The sequence below is a fragment of the Pezoporus wallicus genome, unplaced genomic scaffold (genome assembly GCF_028554395.1).
Source record: "Pezoporus wallicus isolate ANWC-B61680 ecotype Strahan unplaced genomic scaffold, APGP_CSIRO_Pwel_v1 contig_7363, whole genome shotgun sequence".
Lineage (NCBI taxonomy): Eukaryota > Metazoa > Chordata > Aves > Psittaciformes > Psittacidae > Pezoporus > Pezoporus wallicus.
This window is the reverse complement of record NW_026641434.1, coordinates 274,612-299,680: the sequence shown is the minus strand read 5'-3', so window position 1 is coordinate 299,680 and position 25,069 is coordinate 274,612. Positions and strand designations below refer to the sequence as shown.

General features: G+C 47.6%; 1 protein-coding gene across 2 annotated transcripts in view; it reads right to left on the bottom strand.

Annotated features, from left to right (window-relative positions):
* PAX5 (paired box 5) overlaps positions 1–25,069 on the bottom strand; it is a 131,500-nt gene that overhangs the window by 18,987 nt on the left and 87,444 nt on the right. For both annotated transcript variants that reach the window (XM_057423928.1, XM_057423929.1), the window contains exon 8: positions 12,462–12,563. In XM_057423928.1, the coding sequence (XP_057279911.1) occupies positions 12,462–12,563 (102 nt within the window). The remainder of the gene's footprint in view (positions 1–12,461; positions 12,564–25,069) is intronic.

The following is a 25,069-nucleotide window of genomic DNA, read 5'->3' as shown; positions in this document are numbered from 1 at the left end:
CAGCCTCAGTGACCATGTCAGACCATGCCAGGGGCCAGCCATGGCTCATGCTGGGACTAGCCCAGCAACTCTGGCTATATCAGGCCACATCCTGCCCTTTCTGCCAAGGTGGCAGAACCTTTGATGGGCAGAAGTCTCTTGTCCTTATGCAAGCCTCCTGCATAGATGAGCACTCCCAGCTGAACCACTCAAAAACTCAGCATCCTAGCCCTTCTGCCTGCTGCCTTCAGCTGGACTCCAGGCTTCGGCCACCCCTGAACTGGAGCATTAGCACATCAGCAGGGTCTGTTTTCCCCCTCTGGTTCTTTCTGTCATCACAAGGAAGTTGGGCGAGCTCTGAAATACAGAGAAATGGCCCCAGCAGGGATGTCAAGTTTTTCTTTCTGACACCAAACACAATGCAAATGAATGCCTTAGTGACAGAAGACAGATAATTTCTCACTTGATTTTCACAGCACTGCTTTGGTTTTACACCACATCCACGTTACAGTCATCTTTTTAATGCAGAGAAAAACATGTCAGCCTATCTCTGGTCAATCTCTAGGAGTGCAGCAGCTTGGTCCTCCAGCAGGACGTACGCCCTGCTGGCAAACACTCTGTAGCCAAAGCCATTTCCAAGTACTGTCTGCAGCCGATGGCCCGATCCAGCTGAATTAGCCAAAAGTTGTGCTGAGGGAGAGAGCATGTGGTGGGAAAAGTATGACAGACAGGGTTTCTCTTCCCACATGTAGCAGACTGGTGCTTGAGGACATCTTGGCATGGCACACCCCCCAGGGGATGTATGGCTCCTCATATGTCCCAGCAGCCCGGACCACCCTCCACAGGACCACAGTCCTCATTGAGGGCTGGCATCATGTGCTCTGACTTTAACAAACATGCAAGACTGAAGACTACAAAGCCTGGGTTCAGGTAGCTCCTTTGTGCTGCAGGAAGCTGGGAGGAAGAAAAGAAGAAAAGAAGATGGGGCAGCGTTATCACCCTATGCCCACACCTCTCACCAACACAGCAAGCAGCCCTTCTCCTGCCTGGGCACTCTCATCCCCCACTGTGGGGTCCATGCACACCTCTTCATGCAAGCAAAATATCTGTGTACACTTGGAAGTTATCTATTCTATGACAAAGAGTCCATGTTACAAAGCGACCTTTGCTGCTGCTACCTGAGACTGACAGGATTCAGCGCAACTGCTGGTAAACAGACATTGAGGCGGGACTAGAATGCTGTTAGGTCTTTTTGTGTAGGAATTAAGGAGGTTACATTTAAATTTCCTGGTTTATGCTGCAGTCCATGCAGAGCCTGATCCTAAATCTACTGCAGTCACAGGTGACGGATGACTCACAATCAAAGTGCCCCAGTGCTGTATTTCATGCCAGAAATAAACATCCTTCTTTCTGGAGACTTCCCACTTCCCCATCTAGGCTGTCCCTCTTCTCCCAGCACAGCCAGACAGTCCATGAGCAGGGCATGTGAGAGACTCTTCCGATCTGCACACACTATGTAGGGGTTCACACCTGCCCAGGTGCACACACAGCAGTTTTCCAACACAAACCCTGCTTCCTACAGTTCGACAGCCTCCACTTCAAAATATGTTCTCAGAGGAAAGTTCTGCCATTGAAATAAGGCTGTCCTTGGAGCACCTTCCCTTGTTCTTAAGGCATGCCATTTTGCTTGAAATTTTTCATTTAATTTGGTTTACTTTTAATTTTGATTTTTTTTGCTCTGATCATACTATATTGCATCATACTGCATTGCAATCTACTGTAGTCTTTTGGCATTTGTACTCATTTAGATAAAGTATCAATGTGTCGAGAAACTCCTGGAAAGAGAGTACTTAATTCTCAAAATACTCAAATTCTATTTGTGCCACAGACATCAGTTCTGAGCATTGGAGGTTACCTTAGGGCAGATATTCTGTGTTCAAACAGACCTAACTGCAAGCAAACCCCCTACAATAATCATCACACAGGAATCAAGCCTAAGTCCAGCAAGTGGTAAAAAGGATTAAGTTATACATAATGTTTTGCAGGAGACAGATTGGCTACAAAACCCCCCAAAACTTCTGTGTGGGTCATCCTGCAGCAGCAAATGCTGGAAGCAGGAGACATAGTTCATTGAAGGACAACTTGGAAAGTGCCTCCTTACACCACAAAGCAGGGCAGACACTGGATCCCTCAGGCTGTTACCCAGAGTCAGACGTATCTTTCAGCACACACAGAAACACAGGATTGGAGCAGCGCACGAAAAGCTGGTCTTTCATGGGGTGCTCATCATGGGCGGCAGAGAGAGTAGCCAGGGTCTAACCCTCAGGAGGAAAGAAACTGCATCCTCCACAGTACCTACCACACAACAAAGCTCTGGACAGGTGGGCTGTAGAGTTCAGATGTGAGGGGAACAGAGACTCTGCTCTCCCATCCCTGCTACTGGCTGCTGCCTTTGGGGCGACACTGTGCACTCCTTGCATGGCGCAGTTCCTCAGGAACGCACCAGCCACATCACACTCCTGCCCATGGACACAGCAGACCATGAAGTGCTTTTCACTCCACTTACTATAGGGATCTCAGTGCTTGCTCATAATAGAATACAGTTTGTCAGAAAACAGCCTGATGGATTTTGGTGGATGGGTCTGGCTCCCGCGTGCACCCAGCACATAAGGCACAGAACCACTTCAGTGACTGAACCGCTATTGGCAGCATGACAGATGCTGGGCAGGCTGCAGTGTTAAAACCTCTGGCAACTTGTTTGCAACCACGATGCCTTTGTAATCTCCAGTTGTTTTAAACTCTGGGTACTGACATGAGACAAGAAGACGCAAACATAGAAAAGCTGAATGCTCAGAATGATGACACGTTTTCTGTGCTCTCACATGACTGTTGCTCTGCTCTGAGAAACCTTATCATGAGCAATGGGGTTGGGTTCAGCCCTGTGAGCACGAAGCAGTCCAGGTCAGCTCCAGTCATGCTTTTCAGCTTTTGAAGCAATGCGAGGCATTGCATTGGAAGCACGGCTCAGGGTATCAGGCACTTTAACTGGCTTTTTGGTGTTCTTCTTCACTAATCCAAACCACAATTTCCCAAAATCAAAGTTAGTTTAGATCTTGTGGCTTTCTAATTACAGTTCACTTTTTCTTATTGTGTTTCCAGGGACAGATGTCAATATGACAAACACAGAGCAAACAGGAGAGGACCTGTGGACAGCAGAGGATGCAGCAGCATACCTCACCTGTGTCTGGCCACTGAGCTTTCACTACCACATCAGGGATGCACTGCCTGAGGAGCTACTGGTTCTGAGAGCCAGCAGACAACGACCCTTTAGCAAACTCTTTGTAAAGCTGTTCCTGTGTTCCCAGAGGGGAGGACAGCAGTGCACCATGCACCCCCTGCATGCAAAGTGAATGTCCTTGATGCCCAGAGGAGACTCCAGAGCTGCCTCAGAGAAGGTGAACTGTGGAAGACAAGCTCTGCCAACCAGCCCCACGCCAGGTCCTACAGGGCTAATGCAATTAATAAGGAGAGGGCAAGCTTTTAACATGTCATCTACAAGTGCCTTATCTTTAAATTTCCAGGCATTTTAGAGCAGGCTCGTGTTTGTTGTAGCTGCCAGCACAATGAGGCTTGCAGGGGACAGAAGAAGTTTTAGTAACATAATAAATAAAAAACCACAACCAAACAAAAAAAAAAAAAACAAAAACAAAAACACCACCAAAACAGCCAAAAAGACTCCCAACAAACCAAAACACCAAAACCAAACCCCAAAACGGAAAGAAAAAACTTTTAAATTTTCACTGTTTCTTTTATAATCACTGACATCGCTTAAAGGAGGGCAGCACATCATAAAACTGAATGAACCATCAACAGAGAACAGCCACCGTTTTTCTTGTGGGTACCTCTGCATGTGTTGCCAGTGACAGGAGCTGAGAAGTCCCACAGTTGCCCCTCAGGGATGCAGGATGGAGACCTGTGCCATCAGCACAGAGCCTCCAGTCTTGTCCTCACCATCCATAGGGGTGGCAGGAGGCCATGGTGCTGCAGGTAGCATCCCTCTGATGTCAGCTGCACACTGCTTTGTGCAGCATAGCATCCTCCACATCGATGCTCAATGAGTTCCGTAAGCACAGCCAACCTGTTCCAGGCATCCTCGACAGGGCTCCAGAAGAAATGACCATAGACTGCAGCTTCTATCCATCAGCCCTAAAACCCCCCAACAGTGATACTTTTTGTTGCAAACAATGGCTTAACTTGAAAACTGCCATCTGAACAGAGCCCTGTCCTATCCCATGGCCTCTGCTCAACTGCAGGAGCCCCAGATGCCAGCACTGTCCTGGGGTGAAGAAGGGATGATTTTGGCATCAAGGTCTTGCTGGAAAGTACCCCCTGCACCACAGCCCCCTCAGTGCTGCCCACACAGGAGCCAGCTGACACAACAGATAAATTTGACTGAAGGTAGCCAAACTGTCACTCAGGAGGTGCCCCTTGGTACCTCTTCTGGATGAATCAACTTGAGGGTGGGCTTGCCTGAGCTGCTTCTGTCAGGGATTTCAAAGGGAACAAGCAGCTGAATGTGGATCTGACAGCTCAGCTGAATTAGGGCTATTTGCATGCTAATTTCTACCATGCTTAACTCACTGGCAGACCTAGAGCAGGAATCAGCCTCTGCGTGTTTGGAGCAATGCTTGACTGATTTAGCTGCGTTAACGAGCAAATTATGGTAATTTTGTTGTTACAAATGCATAGACATTTCCAAAGAGTGGAGCAATACGTTTTCTCTCCTCCTTCTCACTCCTAAAATACAGGCCCTTTTGCTTATATACACTTCCCCTTGCTTACTTATGTTTAGATATGCACAGAATCTCACCTTGATAGGAGGAGAGAGAAATTACAGCCGGAGCAGAGGGAGCCCACAGAGCAGACAGGACCAGCTCTGCAGAGCACAGGACACGGGACCTCATCCTCAGCTGATGTGAAGCGGCAGAGAGCCTTGGTGGCCAGCAGTCATGTCTAGCTGACCCCAGCAGAGGATCAGGTCTCTAACGGGAAGGCGGGTTTGGGAACAGCAGATCCAGAGGCTGTTAGCTTCCCAATATTTCACCTTCTTGCCCTCTCCAGTGTAATTTCTAAATCAATTTAACGAAATAATATCTGACAACATCATATTGAAAACAATATAAATTTTATCTATACTCTGTGCAAGCGTGGTAATTACAATTCTGAGAGATGAATGCCAAAACATTTCTCCAGACTTCCAAAGTGCTCACAGACCCTCACTCAAAGTGTACACAAGCAGCAGATAAACACATACCATTTTCTTAACTGCTTCATTGTTAATTAAGGGAACCATTTGTCAGTTTATTTGCAATCTGGTATTGCCCCAAGATATTTGTGATGGTATATCACTTGCTTCATCGTATGTGATGAAACTTCTCCAGGATTTGTCCTCCAGATTACATGAGGCTGGGGAGGCGTCTTTGTGGAGCAGCACTAGACTTGAAGAAAAACAGTAAATTCACTTAGCCAAAGGATGCCAGCTTTCAGCAGTTCTGGCTTGTGGCAGCAGCTCTTCCAGCTGTGGAGGTGGAAGTCCAGGGTGCTCTTGTGTGCATCTGCAGGGGGTGAAGGTGTTTTGGGGCATACCAGGTGATGGCTGGGATTAAGCTACATGGGCTGCAATAAGTGGTGATACCAGCACAAAAAAATTAAATGCCCATAATCCAACACAGAGATAAACATCCCCGCTGTAATGCCAGCATGAAGCAGGTGGAGCAGATGGTGAATGGACTAAGGAGTCACCTCCAGACTCCAAGGAGGTAACTCTCCACTTCACCAAAGAAATGCTAAGGTTTATTTGCATTTGCTTTCAGTTCTTCTAGCACGAGGGGCCTGATTCTCCTTTCACTCTCACTGGCCACAACAGCATCACTGCCCATGTAACCAAGCAGTTTCAGCTTTGTGCTGTAAATCAGAGAAGAACTCAGTTTAGGCTGTGTCACTGATACTCTCTGTCATCCCACATACCATAATTTGCTTTGTCTTCCCATTTTTAAGTGTTTTACCTCCCAGCTGCTTTGCTTTCAAATATTTACCGCTGCGTGTCAGGAGATTACAAAAGGCTATGTTGAAACTTTGGCAAAGGCAGAGACAGAACCAATAACAAATGCATTAAAATAACTGTGAATTAAGTCTTCAGTGTGCTAGGGGGGACAAAACCTCACCAATTCCTACAGGTTTGATTCCAGAGGTCTGATATCCTAACTGCTGCCTCCAATCCGCAAAGCTCACATTCCAGTTCCCTTGCACACCTCACTGCAGGCTGGGCTCAAGCAGCTGAGTGACAGTGCTGTTCCTTGTAGTCTCAGGTAGGAGAAAGAGCCCCAGGAGGGAGAGGTCACATAATCTCACTTCTTCTACACACTAATACCTGCTAGCCACGAGAAAAAATGCGTCTGAAAACCACGTTTTGTTTCCCAGCATCATCTCCTTCTGCTTCACACATTAAAACTAGGATCTTCTCCTAGCTAAGAGATTGATAATGGCACCATTGGTGTTTTTTATGCTTTTCTTTTCAAAGCTCAGTTTTGAATGTCACTGTTTTCTAGTGCCTTTAGTCAGGAATTGCACATAGACTTCATATAAAGGGAATTCATTTGTTCAGGGTCACTGCATGGTTTTTCATTAAAAACAAATTACTGGTGTTCAGAAAGGACATCTGGGTTTCGAGAGTCCCATTAATGACTATATTCTCAGCATCACTATTCCGGACAGTCTACCCTTTCCTGTCACCCAGTGCTCAGGGCCTGGCAGGAGAGCAGGGAACAGGGTGAATGACAGTCTCAGAGAGGGGAGGATGGGCAGGAGGCAGGATGTCCATGCCTGGAGATGGGGAGAGAGAACAGGGGGAAACAGAAACCAAGGGGCAGCAGGGGCTACTGTCCCAACACTTCTAACACAAGAACAGGAGTAAGTATTTAAGTGAACAATAATGGCTCTTTGAGGATGACCTTTCCCCAGCTCAGCTACAGCACCACAAACCTGATGGTGAGGGCAAGCAGATGCTGAAGCTGGACATGGGTATGATTTGCCCAAGACCCCTGCCAAGCCCTTGCTGTCCTGGCAGTGAGAACTGCCATAAGATCCCTGCCCTGGCCCCAGCCAGGACCCAAATGGACACAGCTCTAGGGATCATGGTCCTCAGACCAGGCACCCAAGCTGCAGCTCTGGCAGTGCTCCTGTCTGTCATTCTGTCCCCTTCCCAATGGCCACTGCCCTCCACAGACATGTCTTGGGAGCAGTCCCACATATACAAGCAGTGATCCATGAAGACAGACCTGACCCTGTGCTGGAAACAGGCTGGTAGTATGTGGAGAAAGAGACAACCAATAAAAGACCGCAGGCAAGCAGTGCTGGCTCCCATCACCGTGCCAGCCCCAGATGGGAGTGCACTGTTGTCCACACAGGAGGAGGAGCAGTGCTGGAGAGAAGGTCCAGCCTCCTGGAGGCGAGGGAAATACAATAACTGTCCATAACCAGCAGACCACTGCACATAGAATCTGTTCCCCCTTTCAAACTTCAAAAAATGTTCTGGGACACCCACAGAGGTCACAGAATAAAATCCCTGCCAACACTGCATTTTCCAGTGATGTGCTCCCACCTAGCTGCTGCTGTGCTCCTAAAGGTAAATCTGCAGATGTGAAGTAGTAAAGGGAGAAAGGACAGCAGAAGCTGCAAGCAGATGACAGCATCAGTTCCATCAGAAGAGCAAAACAGCCCAGAGACTGACTGCCTCTTTGGAAACAAGTAACCAAAGCTGGGAGGTACTGGACTGCAAGTACTGGATGGGATGGAGAAGATGCAGTTTGTTCTTGCCTGCTTTTCCCAGGAGACAAAGGGAAGGCTGCTGGGAAAATACTACTTGATCTTTCTAAAGCAACAGCATATTAGGGATACAGTCACAGTGTGAACAAATAACACCAAATTACTTGAGATAATTTCTGCAGATAGAGTTTCTTTTACCTGTGGGATCCTGTGTTCTGAGATGGTACTGAGACCACAAATCTAGTAGGAATCAATAGACTGAACTTTTAAATAGATAATAAGAACATACAGAGAGCTACACTAGACAAAATAAACATTTACAAGGGATATAAACTCTCATGCTTCAAGGCATAAGCCACTAGATGATGAGGATTAAAGACAAGTGTCCACTTTGGTCAAGCTGCTCCAGGAGCTGCTGCATCCCTCCCCAGCAGCAGGCAGGTGAGGTCCAGTGGCCAGGCAGTAGCTGTTCCAGGACCCCATGGCTTCCTATGACAGATGCCACACAATGCTGTCCATCTCCTGTCTACTCCCAGCATGTCCAGGAATATTCACCAATAGTCACCCATTTTACAGCAGGTCTAGCTGCCTTCCCCCTTCCATGCCTGGTCTCCCAGACAGGAAGCAAGCTGGGCAGCTGGTCACGGAGTACAGGCAGATGGAGGATCCTGAGCTGGGAGCCCATTCTGCAGGGCTGCAGTGACTGGAATTAATAAACAGGAGAACCAGGTCCCTCCCTCATACAGTACCAGACGGAAGCATACAAATTTCTGATTCTGCAGCATGTTTTCATCAATGCCATAATAAAAACATTGAGTCACAGGATGATGGGGCATTTCAGGGTGGAACAGACTTTGAGAGGTCTCTAGAGCCTGATCACAGTGGGACCAGCAATGAGGCTAGACCAGGATGCTCACAGCTTCAGCCAGCCTGTCCTTGAAAAAACCCTCAAGGATGGAGACTGTACAGTCTCTCTGAGTAACTTCTTCCACCTCTGGACCCTCTTGATGGGGGAATAGTTGGAAGCTTTTCCTCACACCCAATTTGCATCTTGCCTGTTTCAACTTCATGGCTATTGTGTCTTTGTGCTAGCAGGCCCAAACTGGCACTATTCCCATTGTGAGTCTAAGTGTGCCAAAGAGGGGGATAATCCTCGCTAGGATGCTGCTGGTTGTCTTCATCACCAGGGCACACTGTTCAGCTCCCGATCTGCCCACATCCCCAGAGTCCCTCTTGCAGCCAGTTTTATTGCAGTCCTCCCTTCTCTGGTGCAGGATTTTATGTTTGAATTCCATGTTCCTTCCAGACTGCATGGGTGCCTCCGTGTGACAGCCCTACCCTGGAGGACACTAACAGCATTCTTCAGTTTGGCATCATCTGAAAACCTGACAAGGTGTGCTCCCTTGTTGTGGATGAAGATGCTGACCAGGTCAGACCCCTGGCCATACCCTGCAGTACAGTGGCATTGTGGCATTAACCACCACCTTTAAGCTTGACCATCCAGCCAGTTGTTTTCCCATCTACCTGCCCGTGTGTCCACGCTACAGCACTTCACTGTACTCTGTGCTGCAAGAGCACTGTGCTCTACTAGATCTGCACTGCCTCTCTGGTCACCTCTGGCCACCAAAAGGCAGGAGAAGCATGGCTGGGCCAGTTATGTGCAGAGGCACCACATTTATGGGAGCCTCAAGTGATGTAGCACCCGGATCATAAAGCTCTGGGCTGAAACTGAAACCATGTGTTTGCTTGTTTGCTTCCTTTAGAGAAATTTATTCTCTGGGCCACCATAAACATTCACAAGCCACATAAAAAAGGAAAATCCCTGTTGATAAATACAAGTCCCTCTTTTCGTAGGGAAAGAAGGGAGGCAATCTGAGATCACGGATCAGGTGTTTGTGCTGGGCATGGAGATGCAGTGGAGACATGCTCCCGTGTGCATCCTTGTCTCTGGCAAGAGGAAGAGAAGGACCCACGGATGTCAGCATAGGAAGCCGAATGAACAGCAGGGAAGCCGGAGGAGAAATAAGCACAAAGCAAGAAGCTTAATCCACACAGCTCCCACTTCCATCTTGGAAATGCCAGAGAGCTGGATGGTCTCTCCAGCCCCACAGGCATGCCACAGACCCCAGCAGATGCAGGACAAACACCAGTAGTGCATCAACAGCCAGGTTCATTCAGAGCAGCACAAGCGATGGCAGTGGTAACATGCATACAACAAAACACCATCCATGTCTTAACATGTATACATTTCTCCAACATCTCTAAGCACTAACACACACAACTACCTAATTATGAGCAGAAATGCACGGCTAACAATTAAAAATCTTATCAAGGAAGCACATTCCTAGGAGAGGGTCCAAAAACTACAACAAAGCAGTGGCAGGTCATGAAATGAATCCCTGAGACTGGTATACCCCTTGGGGGCTGTGGTGCTTTCCCTAGGAAGGCTCTGAAACTGGTCCTGCAAAGGACATGAGTCAAAGAAGGATTAAGAAGGCATTTTGGATGCTAGTTAGCAAATTCTCACTTACATGAGAAGGAGAACCTACAGGAATTGCAGCTGACCTTCACACTAGCTAGAGCAGAAAGTTGTTATTAAAGGAACCAGAGGGAGGAACAGTGCAGTTATTCAATATAATGGGTCACATAAGCCTATGTGTAGATAAAAATAAAATCTATTACCATGGAAAATGGGTTCAGATGACTCTATATCACGAAACCCTCACTGCACCTTCTCCGGCTGAGCAGCACCAAGCCCTTTTGCCATCCCTGGCAGCTGCTCCTGAAGGGCTGGTAGCTCCCCAGAAATTAAGCTACAGGTTCTAGGGCTCACAGCTGGGTTTTCAGTGAAAGGTGCTCTGAAAGAAGGCTAGATTCCCACAATGTTTCTAAATGCTTCTAAATCTCCACCTTTGCCATGAATGACAGTATCTAATGCACAGAGGCTTTCAAATGCTCACTCTCAGCAGGAGGATGCTCCTGAAGCGAAGGGGATCTCAGGGCATCGGTGAAGAACCATTCCAGGAGAGACTGGATGGGAAAAGAAGGGGAGCGACAGGGCAGGATGTGTGCCCCTCCAGCACAGGTACAACCAGCTGAGCTTGCAGTTATGCTGAAGAGTTGATGCAAGTTCCTATCTTCACCAGACTTGAACACCCAGCTGTGCCATTGCAGTCAGGCAGGCCTGGCTGAGGCTAGAAGAAACATACCAATAGTGTCTGTGTGTGCGTGTCCATGAGAAATGGCATGAAACAAAGACGAAACCTCACATTCTTTTCAAAGAAGACTTGCTTTCTGATGTTCACTTTTTATTCTCACTTCTCACAAACTGCATCTGACACTTTCTCAGCAGCTCTTTCTGAGGCTACTTCATGTGTAAAAACTGGTTTCTAAACAACCTATGATCTAACTTCTGCAGACAATTTCTAACTCTAATACAAACATAAAGGGCTGATTTTTTTTCTTAACTCCTTAGTGATCTGGTAGAACCCAAATTGCAGAACATAATCAAAGCTAGTAACAAAGACTAATCCTGAAAGACCCTGGACATCAAATCAGTCACCAACTCCCACTTTCCTAATACAAGGATTTTTTAATAAATCACCACTTCCTGGAACCATGTGATTACAAGTAACAATCTGACCATAAGCTGGCTCAAATGACCTAAAGGGCTTGAAAAGCAACAGGGGAAAGAGAAAGAATCCCCAGTTTATCACCACTTTTCAAATCATATGATGCTTAAGGCCAAATTAATGACTTTTAACATATATTTGGGCTTTCCCCCATAGCCAGCAGTATCTGTCACATCCAGACCAAAAGTGGCACAGCTTGGGCAGAAATCCAAGCAGTTCTTTCAAGCTGAAATAAATGTGCTCATTTCCAGCAGTATCTGACAGGCTCCAGCACTGGGGCAGGAGCAAACCCTGTGCTCCCACCCCTGGGCACTGCCAGCATCCTGATGTCCTACCCTTTGTCGCACGCCGACACATCCAACAGCGGCTGATGGCTGCACCTGTGATGTCATGTGCCTGCAGACCCTGCTCTGCCCACCCCTCCACTCCTACCAGCCACAAAGGCAAGTGCTCGCCATCAGCTGGCTCATGCTACATATCCTTTCTCACCGCACGGCTCCAAAGGGTTAGGAAATTACAGGTATACAGTGTCCTGAGGATAACTCAGCAACCCCTGGGAGGCAGCCAGATGGGCACAGACTTGTGCAGAGAAAAGTGGAGGTCAGGACAAGTCCAACCCCCAAGCATCAGCAACCTCAGCAGTAGGACAGCATGGAGGGACACAGCGTATTCAGAGGAAACAGGTGGGTTACAGCAAAACCGGTGTCAAATGGTAAGCGCCTGGCATGGTCCAAAATGGAGCAATCCCCAGGCTCCACAGGAGGGAGGCTGGGGGCTCTTTCAGCCAGTGTAAATTATTTGCTTGAGCAGTCCACCAGCTGAATCACCTCCTGCACTGGGGGGCCTGGTCTTCCTTCACTCAGGCCTGCTTCACATCTTGCCTTCCCCTCCAGCCCTGTGGCTTCTGCCTCATGCTCTCCTAAGCCCAGAGCATCCACAGAGTGCCACATTCTCCTCCTGAAATGCTGTCTTTTTCCTCCCCTTTTATTTCCTGCACTCCCATCCCCCTCCACTTTGAACACTCACCAGGCACCATTCCTGTCAGTGCTGGAGCAGAATAGCTGCCCTGTCCTGCAGGAGGGACATGTGGAGGGTATCCTGGGAGTGTTGTGCTTGCCAGCTCACGACCTGAGGAATCAAACCAACAAATCACCACGTGAGGATCACAACGAGCAGACACAGTTTTACATCTCCCCAGATGCCCAAAACACAGCCTTACATTTGTCATCACCACTCAGCAAAGGAACAGTGTGGGATTTCCAGCCTGGCAGGGAGGGCAGGCACAGTTTTGCTTTCTCTATAAGCTGCCACAAAGCTCTGATGAAGTGAGAGATGGGAAAGGGAAGAGCAGAGCTCTGCAGGGAAAGGAATGTGCCTGCCTGGCTGTTCACCCCTATTCCCAAGTTCCTCTAAAGCTCAGATTTGTAAAGTCAGAAACAGCAAAATGTGAAATAACACTGATGTTAATTACACTTCCCCCAAAAGCTCTCCAGAAAATCAGAGTACACTGGCTGAAGGTTTGCAGAGATCTAAATACAATGCAGGACATTGTTTTTATCTCCTATTAAAGCCAGTTAAAAAAAAACAAACAAACAAAAAAACCACAAACCCAACACCCAACAAAAAAAAACCCACACCACCACCACAAAGGAATAAAAAAAGAAAAAAAAAAAAGCCAAAACCCACAAGACATTGAGACATGAAGACAGTTTAAAATATAGTTTGCTGTGGTGCCAGAAGAAGGGAAAGATTTACAGACACAGGCTGATGTACTGCTCTTTACTTAGACTGCAGAAATGTCTTTATCACATACCCACAGGTCTTCCATGGAAATGGAACCCCACAGAAAGCAGGCAGTGGGGTGTCCCTCATCTCCCTCCTCCCCTGGACCCGGGGGCCAGGGTCCCCCTCCTGCTCCAGGCACAGCTCCCACATGTTGCTGTCTGCAGAATGACAACGGAAAGTCCATCACAAAGTGATGGATTTCAGGGAAAAACTGCTGTGGCCACAGGTGGTCTGCCAGGAGACTGAAGAGATATTCCTGAAACCCCACTAGGGAGGATGATCATGGGGAGCCCACTCATGGTCTGCTGGACTCCCACAGCATCCTTGAGTATGTTATCCAAGGATACATTGCTTTCACAGGGCACTCAGGTGCTGTTAGCATCTACCCTGGGATGCCACAGCTGGGTCTGCGGCTGGACAGAGATGCTGCTATCCTCTCCCAGCAGCACCATACACACTGTTCAAGCCACCGCTCTGCCATGGAGATGTGCCCAATCCACCACCCCAGCACAGGGCAGCACTGACAGCACCTGGGCCATCCTGCCAAGTGGCAAGGAGTCCAAGAGGAGACCATCCAAGCCCTAGCAAGCTCCAAGATGCTGCTGGCTCAAACCAGTTCATTAGCTGGGCAAATATCACCATGAGCACAGGTTTCTTCATCAAAACATGGCGTGTTATATCAACAAGAAAAGTTAGGTGACTTTGCCAATTTTAGTGCCACTAACAAGAAGAAATGCATAGATTCTCACGTTCAAATTGTTTTGTGTAGGAATTTGATTTTATAACAGGGGTTGAGTATTTTTTCAAGTCCTTAGAGAATTGGAGAGGTTGAAACTGAATATTTTCCTATGAGGCAACACAATTTTTTAACTTTTTTTGTTGGCAAAATTTAATTTCCAACTGATCTAAAAATAAAAATTGAATTTTTTTTTTATTTTGTTATTTTCAAAGAAACGAGACCTCATCTGATGAGACCAGAGACAGAAACGAGGTTATTGCAAATTGCAGCTCACCACCCCCAGGTCATGGCCATGAAGGCCTCTTCCCTCACCACCCCATCAGACAAAGGGGTCCATGCCACAATGCTCTGTCAACATCAGGCACGTAGGCATTGCAGCAGTGATCTCTCAGCACATGCCCCACTTTCCTTGGCACTCTGCATCCACAAATTGAGATGTGTGCTGTTCCTCTCAGGACCTTCCTACAGAATATTTATGGTGCATTTGCACCCTGAAAGAATTTAAGGTTCCAAACAATTGATTAATTTTCTCTCCAGTTCTAGGGGGAAGCCAGATCCCTTACGGAAGGGCATCATGAGTTCTAATTATTCAAGGCAGGCAGAAAATGGCTCTTTCAGATTAAAATGTTCTCCCTTTGTTACTGCCCTGCTTCCTTTCTCCTGTACAAAATTCAACTCTGATTACATCATCTCTAAGGCCTAGAGAAGGCAAAAGGATCTGCAATCTACCTAAATTTGGTTGCAGAAACAAAGTTCCCCACAGTGCTGGCAGGGAGCACTGGCCCTTGGCTGTGAGCTGTCCCTAATGCAGAAGAGAATCTCATAGACTGCACTCCACAACAGCATCCTGGAGCCCTCCATAGACCAAAAAATGGACACCGTGGCTCTTTTCTTGCTCAGTGATGCAGCTTAACAGTACTTTTCACTTTCTCCAAACGCCACTGTCACACTCAGCACAGTCAGGATCAAGGGCACTGAGCAATGTAGCCACCACTGGAGACACCAAGAGAAGTAGGAACTCAGCTTCTCCATAAATGAAGCCAGTATCACTGACTGCCTGTTCTGGGGGTCTGGTATGGTTTCCACCACATCTCATTTCCAAATTAAACATTCTGGTATCTGCTGAAAAATGTTTACAGCAGGGTGTCGTGGTTTAAACCCAGTCAGGTAATTCGTTCGCTCACTTCCCCCCCTTTCTTGCCCTCCCCCTGCTCTCGGAGGGATGGAGAGGAGAATCAAAAGAATGCAACTCCCACGGGTTGAGATAAGAACAGTTTAGTAACTAAGGTGTAACACAAATCACTACTGCTACTACCAATAATAACAATGATAAAGGAAATAACAAGGGAAGAGAATACAACATCTCACCACCAGCCAACCGATAACTTGCCCCCTCAGCCCGACCAAGCACCGACCGATACCTCCTCCAACCCTGTAGTCCCCCAGCCCTTCCGGCTAACTCCCAGTTACATCCTGGGCATGACGTGCTGTGGTATGGAATACCTCTTTGGTCAGTTTGGGTCAGGTGTCCTGTCTCTGCTTCTTCCTGGCTTCCCCTCCTCCCTGGCAGAGCATGAGGCTCACAAAGTCCTTGGCCAAACCAAAACATCCTTGTTATCAGCTCTGTTCCCGAGCTGAAAGTCAAAACACTGCACTGCACTAGCTACCAAGAAGGAGAAAAATGACTGCTACTGCTGAACCCAGGACACAGGGTCACTGCAGCCAGGACTCGAGCAGAGGCTGGGAGGCAACAAGGCTGGCAAGAGGTGACCAAGGGCTCAAAGACAGGATAAGAAGCAGGCTCCACCCCAAGGTATTCCCACCTTACTCATGTAGGCAAAGCAACCAAGAGGAAATTAACATCTACATTTTAGCACTGGGCCATGGAGACATAAAGACCGAGGTCCTTCAAGACATATACTCTGAAACACCTTTGGGGTAGCTTCTTTAGATGCCTAAAGTTGGAGATGGGGCACAAGCGGCTGCAGGAAGAGCTGCCTCCGTCCTCTCCTTCTTTGACTCACTGGGCTGGTGTCACATGGGACAGAGCAGCTCAGCTGCAGCTCCAGCCCATGGAGAAGATAAACTGAAGAAGAACTGAGAAGGATTTTCTGCCAACAACTTGTACCAACACTATGAAGCCACTGCCTAAAGATTCAGACACCCAAACACCTTGCTGAGTCTTGCCTGCACAGGACTGCCTGCACTCCACAACCCTTGCCACAGCATCATACGGATACAGTCAATTAACCCCTCTCTGGAAATCAAAGCTGCAGAGCAGAAGAGACCTGAGGTCAAGATGACTGGAGAAGACTCCATCCTGGAGATGAACTCCATCCAGACAAACTGCTTTCCCCCTCTGTCTCTCAGCCTTTCCCTTTCTTCAGTGAAAAAAACGTTTACCACTGAACTGCTGCTGGTCTGAGGGATTGAAAGCGCTGCAGCATGGTAAGCAACAGAACATTTCAAACACATGTCCCATCCAGGTGTGCTACAAGGACAGACTGGCCAAGCAGACCCTTAGACAAGCAGGTAGCAGTAACTGGTTATCAGCACTGCCTTGGGACTGTGTGGAGCTGCACGGGGGGGATTGCATGGGTTTAGGCATGGGCATGGGCATCAGCACTGCCACTCCCAGGGAGCTGCTGGGATCAGGCACTCCTCTGGGGCCTCCCAGTGAATGACCAACACAGGAGAGCGTGCCAGGGTGCACAAGCATGGAGGAGTTGCCTGAAAATAGGCATCAGGCTGAGGGAGCACATGCATCTGAAAATGCCTGGTACCATGCCAGCTAGGCCCACCTGGAGAGAGGCTGTGGACCACGCTGCTGGGCAGCAAAAGTACCCCATGGGATAGGGAGCAACAGCACCCTAGCTGGCTTTGGAGGGAGCAGAGCAAATGCCTCTATTACAGGTGATCCTGTATATACACAACTGTCATGAACTTGCTAAGAGGATGAAAAGCTGCACATCTTTTCCAGCCTTAGACATACTCCTGCCAGAATTCATCCCTTATTACTCCAAATCCCAGAATATGACAATGCCAAATAATAACTGCATCAACTGGCACTGTGGGACCAGAGGGCACAGACACATGTCAAAGTGCTTGGCTCTGCACACCAAAGATACGCAATAAATGTCCATCCCTCCATTCACCAGAAGCTGGCAGTGCTCTTGCACAGAGAGCAAATTATCATTTCTCAAGAAAACTGCAAATAAGTAATTTTCTTCCATAAAAGAAATTATTTTGCAACCAGAAAAAAAAAAGGAGAGGTTAGCAACACTCTGCTGAGCAGACATGGCAAGTAGCTTTCAGGCACAAGCAAATGTCTCCACTGCAGGACAAGCTGCCTGAGGCTGACTGGGGCAAAGCAGCAGCAAGCAGCAGCAAAGGACTCTCCTGTCTCCAAACCATGGTGAAAAATACCTGAGGGAGTAGTTCAGGAGCATTCCTCCATTCACCCACCTTTGGGGAAAAAAAAAATCAAAAGGCAGCAAAGAGCATTTCCAAGTGTGTCTTTATATACTACTGTGTGTAAGCGTGAATCGAATTAACTTCAAATGTAACTATTAATGAAATTATCTCATTTTGCTATCAGCTCAGCTTTCATCCATGGCAGTAATTAACCACTGGGGGTTGTCACTCCCAGACACATGGCACAAGGACTTTCCCAAGCTCAGGTGCTTCAAACCTTTGCAGAATTCATTACCCTGACAGTGTGAAAACCCTTCACTTTCAATACCACAGGGCACCAACATGTTTTTTTTACTTTATCTAACAGATTGCCAGTAACAGTATGAAAGAAATGTACCCACAGGTAATTAATTATTGAAAAGGATACATTAGAAAATGCAGGGGTTCAGGTGGTAGGGAGGGGTCTTACATAGCCCCTTTTGCCACTGACTCAGAAACATCCTCTGCAATAGCAAGACCAGTTATTTTCCTCTCTGAGACACACTGTGGGCTGCACCAAGGGAAACCGAGCCTTCCCCTGCCACTCCATGCTTACAGCAGATGTAAAATAAACTCAGGAGTGTGGTCAATGATTAGGCAGTACACTGGGTTAATGGGGTAATGCCACCACTCCAGAGACAAACGTTTAAAGCCAACAGGTCAGTAGCGTTGGGAAAGCCAGCGTGGCAGTCCCAGCGAAACCCCAAGTGCGTTCACTCTCATCCCGAGGTGCTGGCCCATCTGAATCAGCCAGCCAAGGTCATGCCTAGGACCAGGGCACTCCACCACAGCCCAGCATGTCCCCACAGTCTACCTCACATGCCCTCACCCTTCTGAAAGCAGCCCCCCACCTCTAGACTTGCTCACCTGCACTGAGCACAGCCGTCATGGCTCCATGCAGAGGTTGCTGCCTCACCTGAGCCTTCCTGTCTTGCCAGAAAACAATTTTTAGAAATACAGATTCATGCTAAGCGAAGTGGAGATGAAGAGATGCCACCACACTGTGACCTGACCCTCACCCAGCAGCCTCTGCATGCAAGAAATCCCAACACCTGGCTTCATGCAGGGATGCTGCATAACAAATGACAGCAGTGCACCAGCAGAATTGGCAAACTCCTTCCTAAAGGAGTTGGATGGATGAGGCTTGGCTTTGGGCCGTGTGCTCCCCAAAGTGACCTCACAAGATCCCACAGCACGAGGGGAGAAGGGCGGTGCCTTGATGGCACCACCTTCATCAAGTGATCTCAAACACTGGTAGCACAGGAAGGGACCTGCCCTGGTGCTGCTCTGCCACCAGGACGACCAGAACCAACCCGCTGCTTCCAGGAGTCAGTGCTCCCAGCTCTATCAATGGGCTTTGGCAGCATCCCCACCACACCAAGCATCGACCACCCCAGAACTGAGGGAGTGACTTAACAGCTATGGATGCGCTAGTTTAACACCAGAAAAAAACAAAACAAAGTAATGGCAGAGATGGTGTTTTGGGAATCATTTGATCTCTGGAAAGCTAAACCCGAATTTCCAGACTATTTCAGTTAAACCTGTTACCAGAACTGACTTTCCTTCTGCAAATCCATCTCCCACTTAGAAAAGCTCTTCCCTTACCCAATAAAGATTCTGACATTAACGCTGTTGCTTAAATCATTATCCTAAATAAAATGTTTTTGCCAAATGTGGAACCCCATTAGCAGGAAAAGGACCTGACCAGTGCTATCACCTGGTCCTGCCTCCCCTGCAGCCTGGCGACTCAGATTTTGCAGACAGGGTCTGCTCGGGGCAGCAACACAGGGCAGCAGAGCACCCCAAACCACAGATGAGTATGTCTTAAAAAGGTGAGCTCATTTTATTGTGCACAAAACACTGCTCCTTGCTCAGCACAACAGCAGCGTGGTGTCTCCATTGTTACTGCCTCAGGTTCAGAGCTGCTGCACACATGGCCGGCTGTTCTGTCCTGTCCGAACATGGCTCAGACTTTACATCCCACTGATGCCCACGGGATTGCATCTCTCCCCGTTACACCAGGAAAAGAGATGCCACTGATACAGGACCCCAAGACACTGAAATGCTGCTGTTAATGAGTAACTTCCCTCCTGTGCTCCTCTAACTCTCTATTTGTGAACATCAAACCTAGTGCGGCATGCTTACTGCAATGAGTTACCTCTCCTGCACCTAATTAGAGGCAGATAAAACAGTGGTAACACACAGATCACCTGTAATGATTTTGCTGACTCGATTATTCTTCTGACAATTAGCTCTGGCTGCCAAAGCCTCACAGGAATGTCAAAGTCTACTTCCTACAAAGCAGGTAATGTCACAGGTGTGACCATGAAATCAATAATGAGGCATAGCTCTTGCAGAGGGCATTCAGGTCAGATGGAACAGCCCTTAAATTAAACATTGATAAGCAGAACACAATTATCCATCATGTTTAAGTGCCTGCATGAAATTAGCAGCTAGGGAATGGGAGCAGTGGGGGAAAGATTAGTGGAGGAGGTTTTGAAATGCAGAGTGTCCACCGTGACTGGGGTCGCAAAAGCTTCTGACAGTGGCACTGTAATCTGCTATCAAAGCCATAAAATTCAGATTAAGCACAGTGCACTGAAACAGGGGTTGCAGATATGGGTCTATTTTCCTCCTCATCTGCAAGATAGCAGCAGATAGCTGAAGTAGTCCAGAGCTTCCCTTTATAGCAGGTGTCTCTGCTACTCTTCCTATCGACACAACTGCACTTTTAAAGAAGAGGCAGGACAAGAAAAAGAAAAATTAAGGAAAAATGGTACTTTCTGGTAAAGCAAAAAAGCAGTGAAGATGTACAGATGAATACTCCAGTCTGTTTTCTCTGCAATTTCTAAACACCAGTCCTGGAGCTGCAGTGTGCTTTGCCCTCACCCTCGTCTCTTCTAGAAAATGTCTTTCAGCTGCTGCTGCATAAAACTCCTTTCCCTTCTTCCTTGCAGCCATGGAGCTCTTTCACCCTGTGAACAACCCAACAGTCCAGCTTTCCATGTACATTAAAATGTATTTTATGTTGCTAGTGTGAGAAGTCTGAGACTTGAGCTGAGCTGCACTGTCACCAACTGTGACTTTCAAAGTCCACGTGGGTCCCTTTCACCTCCTGTAACACATGCAAAATTAGAATTCCCCAGCTTGACCCCTCATTTAACGTACACGCACACAAAGTATTAGAGGGGATGTCTGTATGGAGACTAGGAAAAGGTATCCTAGGTGGACAATGACTCTGCAAGAACCTACCCCTACCCTAATTCTTGCATAGCCAATGTACTACAATGGCCAACTACATGTAGCCACGTACTACAATGCATAAGCAGAATTTAACTTCTCCCTCTCCCCCAGTAAATGAAACCTTCATGCCTTGCAAGCTTTCTCTTTGTTCATCTCAATGCAGGGTTAGCAGGCAACTGGTGGTCTGGGTATAGAAAGGCACAGCTTGGGTGGGTTTCAGGTGCACAGCATCATATGTAGAGGGATATGGAAAGCATAACCATGTGTGCCAGACAGACGAAGAGGGTCCCACTGCTCTCCAGGTGCGCTATGCCACCAGCCCCAGAGAGGACAAGTATCTATCACTGGCACTTCATCTATCAAGGGAGCACTGACAGGAATGGAGGATGGATGGAGTTGAGCACAAGAAGGATGAAACTTTGTGGGAGGATACACAGTGGTCTGGAGCCATTTCAGCAACACAGCCATTAAATCCCTTCTGTGAGATTGTTCCACTCCTAAACCCACCTGGAGAACAGCAGGGAGCTGCATGAACACATGCTGCTGCAGCCAGAGCAGCTCCCCACAGGAGAGGGTCCTCTGTGAGAGGCTGCAGTCTGCCTGGCACAGTCTGCAAGTCCCACACAGGTGCTCCCCTGCATGCTTAAACCTGGGAACATGTTCTTTTTACTGACAAGCACAGTTATTCCCAAAGGAGCGGACAAACAGACAGGTTCTGGGAAACCCTGTCCACAGCCAGGGTTGCCCTACTGCCAGCACCCAGCATTTGCTCAAGCATGGTGGTGCATGGGAAAAGCACGCTCTGATACCCTATCAGTGCAGAAAAAGGGGGCTCAGCAGCCCTGGGCAAGTGCATTGCTTCCTTAGGTTGCCAAGCCATGATCTCCAAGTTGAGGGTGCGATGGCAGGCATGGGACCAACAGAGGAGTCGAGTGTTGCACTAAGTGGGGTGCTGGCGAGGGTGTCTCACCCAGCATTGAGCCACTCCATCAGTGGTGTGTGGGCACACTTGCTGCTGCAGCCCCCGAGGGCTCTAGCCAGTACTTCCAGCTCTCTTGATTCAATGTCAGAAACATTGGCTCATTAAATAAAATTAGGGAAAGAGAAAAGAAAAGCAAAGCAAGGACGGGTAGGCAGACAAGCTTCGGACTGGCATATGCTGGGTAGGCACTGAGACATCTTCTGGCAAACAGGAAAAGTTTTAACGACGTGAGAACATTTGATTTCCCTTTTTTTAAAAAAATATACTAAAATAATTAAAAAAAAAAAAAACAACAACATATTTTTCAAGTTTGGAATAATTTTGCCATATAAAATGTAAGCTACTGAGGACAGATTAAAAAAGCAGTGCAAAAACAATTGGTGCACACTACTATGGGCTGGTTTTACCTTGTTTACTACTTTAAATTGTTGAACTTCCCTCAGATCTGGTGGGCTTTTTAATAGGAAATAGACCTGAAAAAAGCCAAAATCTTAAATATTTTCACAGGGCAGGAAAACACATTTCTTCAAGTCTTATTTCAGAGCACGGCTCAGCACGCTGGCAACTAAGGGTCTGCAGGGCTCTGCCACAGCCGAGGGAGGCTGGACCCTGCATATGCTCAGCCCAGGATGGAGACCCCAGAAAGGGCTCCTGGGCTACAAGGACCCAACAATCAGAGCTCAGCTAAGCCCTCACTGGCTCTTGGTCCAGGTCTCAGTCCCTCCATCAGTGTGGAGAAGCATCTCCCCAGACACCACATTTCAGGAAACTTTGCTGAAAACAGCCTGAAACAGGCACGACTCCCTGTTGACATTTCTGCAGCTCATAATGCAAGATGGGAAGAGGCAACTTTGCAATCAGCATTATGACTTGATGAAGTAGTATGAGGGAAGCTAAGTCAGCTTCCACAGGCTCTGGAAAGAAAACTGCAGCCTGGACACACAGACGCACAAAGGTGCACACAGGACAGAGACATGTACAGGCTCCTCCTCCATATCTGGTCATACCACTGGTGCCAATTATACCAGTCTGCAGTTTTCACTGTTTCAAAAGGGATTTGCTTTACATCAAGTGCTCTGCTCTGCAATCTGCATTAGTTTGGAAATGACATCAAGTGTTGCCTTCAAAGGCAAAAAACCCCCGGTGTCTACTTATCTGAGAAACCAGTTAGCCTCCTCCTGTCAAGCAGACATGTTAAAAGGGGAGAGAAAACAAATATCACATAAAAATAACAGGAAGATCTTAGCCTAGAAAATACTAATTTTTGGCACAAGTGCAGTTCATTGTGCAGTCCATTTACAGCAATGAAATAAAACTTTAACATAGAAATAATAAGACCAAGTTCAAATATTTCAGAACTTAAATGCAAAATCATCCAAAACAAAAATTAAAATCCACAGACAAAATACCTCTTCCTGATAAAATGCAGAAAGTGCCGTTCTGGCTGGTTTGCTGCTGCTGCGTAACACGCTTCCGCATTTCATATTCCCTCACATCTCAGGCCTGAACAGCCCTTACACACCTCCCAGCCACTGCCAAATTAAAGGTGGTTTTTTTCATCCCATTATTTCTAAAATATACTCCAGCAAGCACACTACAAGCAATGAATGAAAGAACTGGGAGAATTAAACCACACAATGAAACAGCTTTCTGACGAAGAAAGCTATGGAAATTTTAGGCTCCATTTACTTTTCAATCTAATTTTGCCCTCCAATGCACATTATGTCTGAAATGGGATCTCATGTGGTTTGATCGGTGCTCTTAGCGCATGCAGAAGCAACATATTCCCTTTATTGTTGTTTCCTTTCTGCAGCACAGCAATACTTCCTTTCTGCAGCACAGCAATACTTCTAGTAAGAGCAGCACAGCAGGCTCTGTGAGACTGTTTCTACAGTAATCACTGTGCTGCTGGAAAGCTACAGGATGACCAAGAGGATCAGCAGCTCAGAAAGTTTGCGGTCCAGGGATCCCTGTTCCTACAAATGCAGACAGAGCTAGCTACTTAATACACTACAAAAGTCACGAGAGCAACTGAGTTATCACAAGATGTTTAAATAAAATATTTTTACCTTTTGTTTCTTTTCCAGTGTTAGAATTTTTGCATACATCCAGAAGCTATTTTCTAACCTATCTTTGCTGCCAAGTGGATTGAAAATGCTAGTAACAGTTTATGAAGATTTACAAACTCCTCACACTGTAATTGGATTCTAGGCACTGGAGCTGTAAGAAAAAAGAAAAATGCTAAGAGCTACAGGATGAAAATGAGATCACTGGCAGCATTTTACTGTGGAGCCATAGATGCAAAACCATGGGGAGAAGTGGATGGCTTTCAACTTCTCTCTCTTAAACAAATTAATACCCAGCAGGTTTTCAGCCCCACACATTCAGCACATTTAGCAAATATTTAGCAGTGAACAAAAGGGACATACATCTCAAAGCCAGCCCTGAGGAGGGCGGGTGGTCCCATACACCCCCTGTTCTCTGATTCACTCCTCAGGTCCAAAGTCTTTGCTGAGCCCAGGAGCTGCCCTTGGGACAGAGCAGCTGCTCACAAGGGAGAGCATCCTTCATTAGGGCTAAGACCCGCAAGATTTACTCTGGAGACCTGGCCAAAAGGCCTTGCTGTCCATAGGCAGCTCAGACGTAGCAATGCATGTGTGCACCAGCAGTGCCTGAGGAAAGGCACGGTGACCATCCTCTGCCAGCATCTGCAGCCTATGGGAGACCTGTGGAGGGTCCCAGAAGCCAGGCAAGCCTGTGCTGGTGGGCTGCCAAGCCCTGGGTCCCTGCCAAGACATGTAGGACTGGGGTGGTGCTGGTGGGAAGAGACTTGACGCTCCACAGCTGGGTACAGGACAGCCAGTGATCAGTTTGGCAGCTGTCCGGAGAGACTCAGTCAGGCAACCAGATGAAAGAGAATGTGGATTTCCAGTTGCCTTGCAAAGAACAGCAGTGACATCCAGAGGGCTTTTGGGAGCAGTGAGAGCAGGAGGAGAAGCCCAGGAGCCATGCAAACCTGCCTCAATGTGAATGCCAACAGCCTCAAGCTGCACCCTTGAAACTCTTCACCGATGCCCACCCCAAAGACTGACAATGAGCCAGTGGGAGAACAGAACTGCTCAGGGCCACGGCACATCCAGCCTGGCTTGGGTCACTCTGCAGCCAGGAGCACTGGATGGTGGTGGAGTACCAGGGGCTGCCAAAGCTCAGCGAGACCCAGACAACCCAGGGCTTCACTGTTCCACCCTCTCCCTTGCAAACACACACCTCCCGGTCCATGGGAGCCCTTCGAGCACCAACACAGGAGGCAGTACCCTGGAGCCCATCAAAGCATTCATAAGCAGGAAGAGGAGAGTATATTGGCAATCAGTTGTCCAGCTTGCTAGATAAGCACAGAGGGAAAATAAAATCAACAGCTTCCATCAGTCTGTT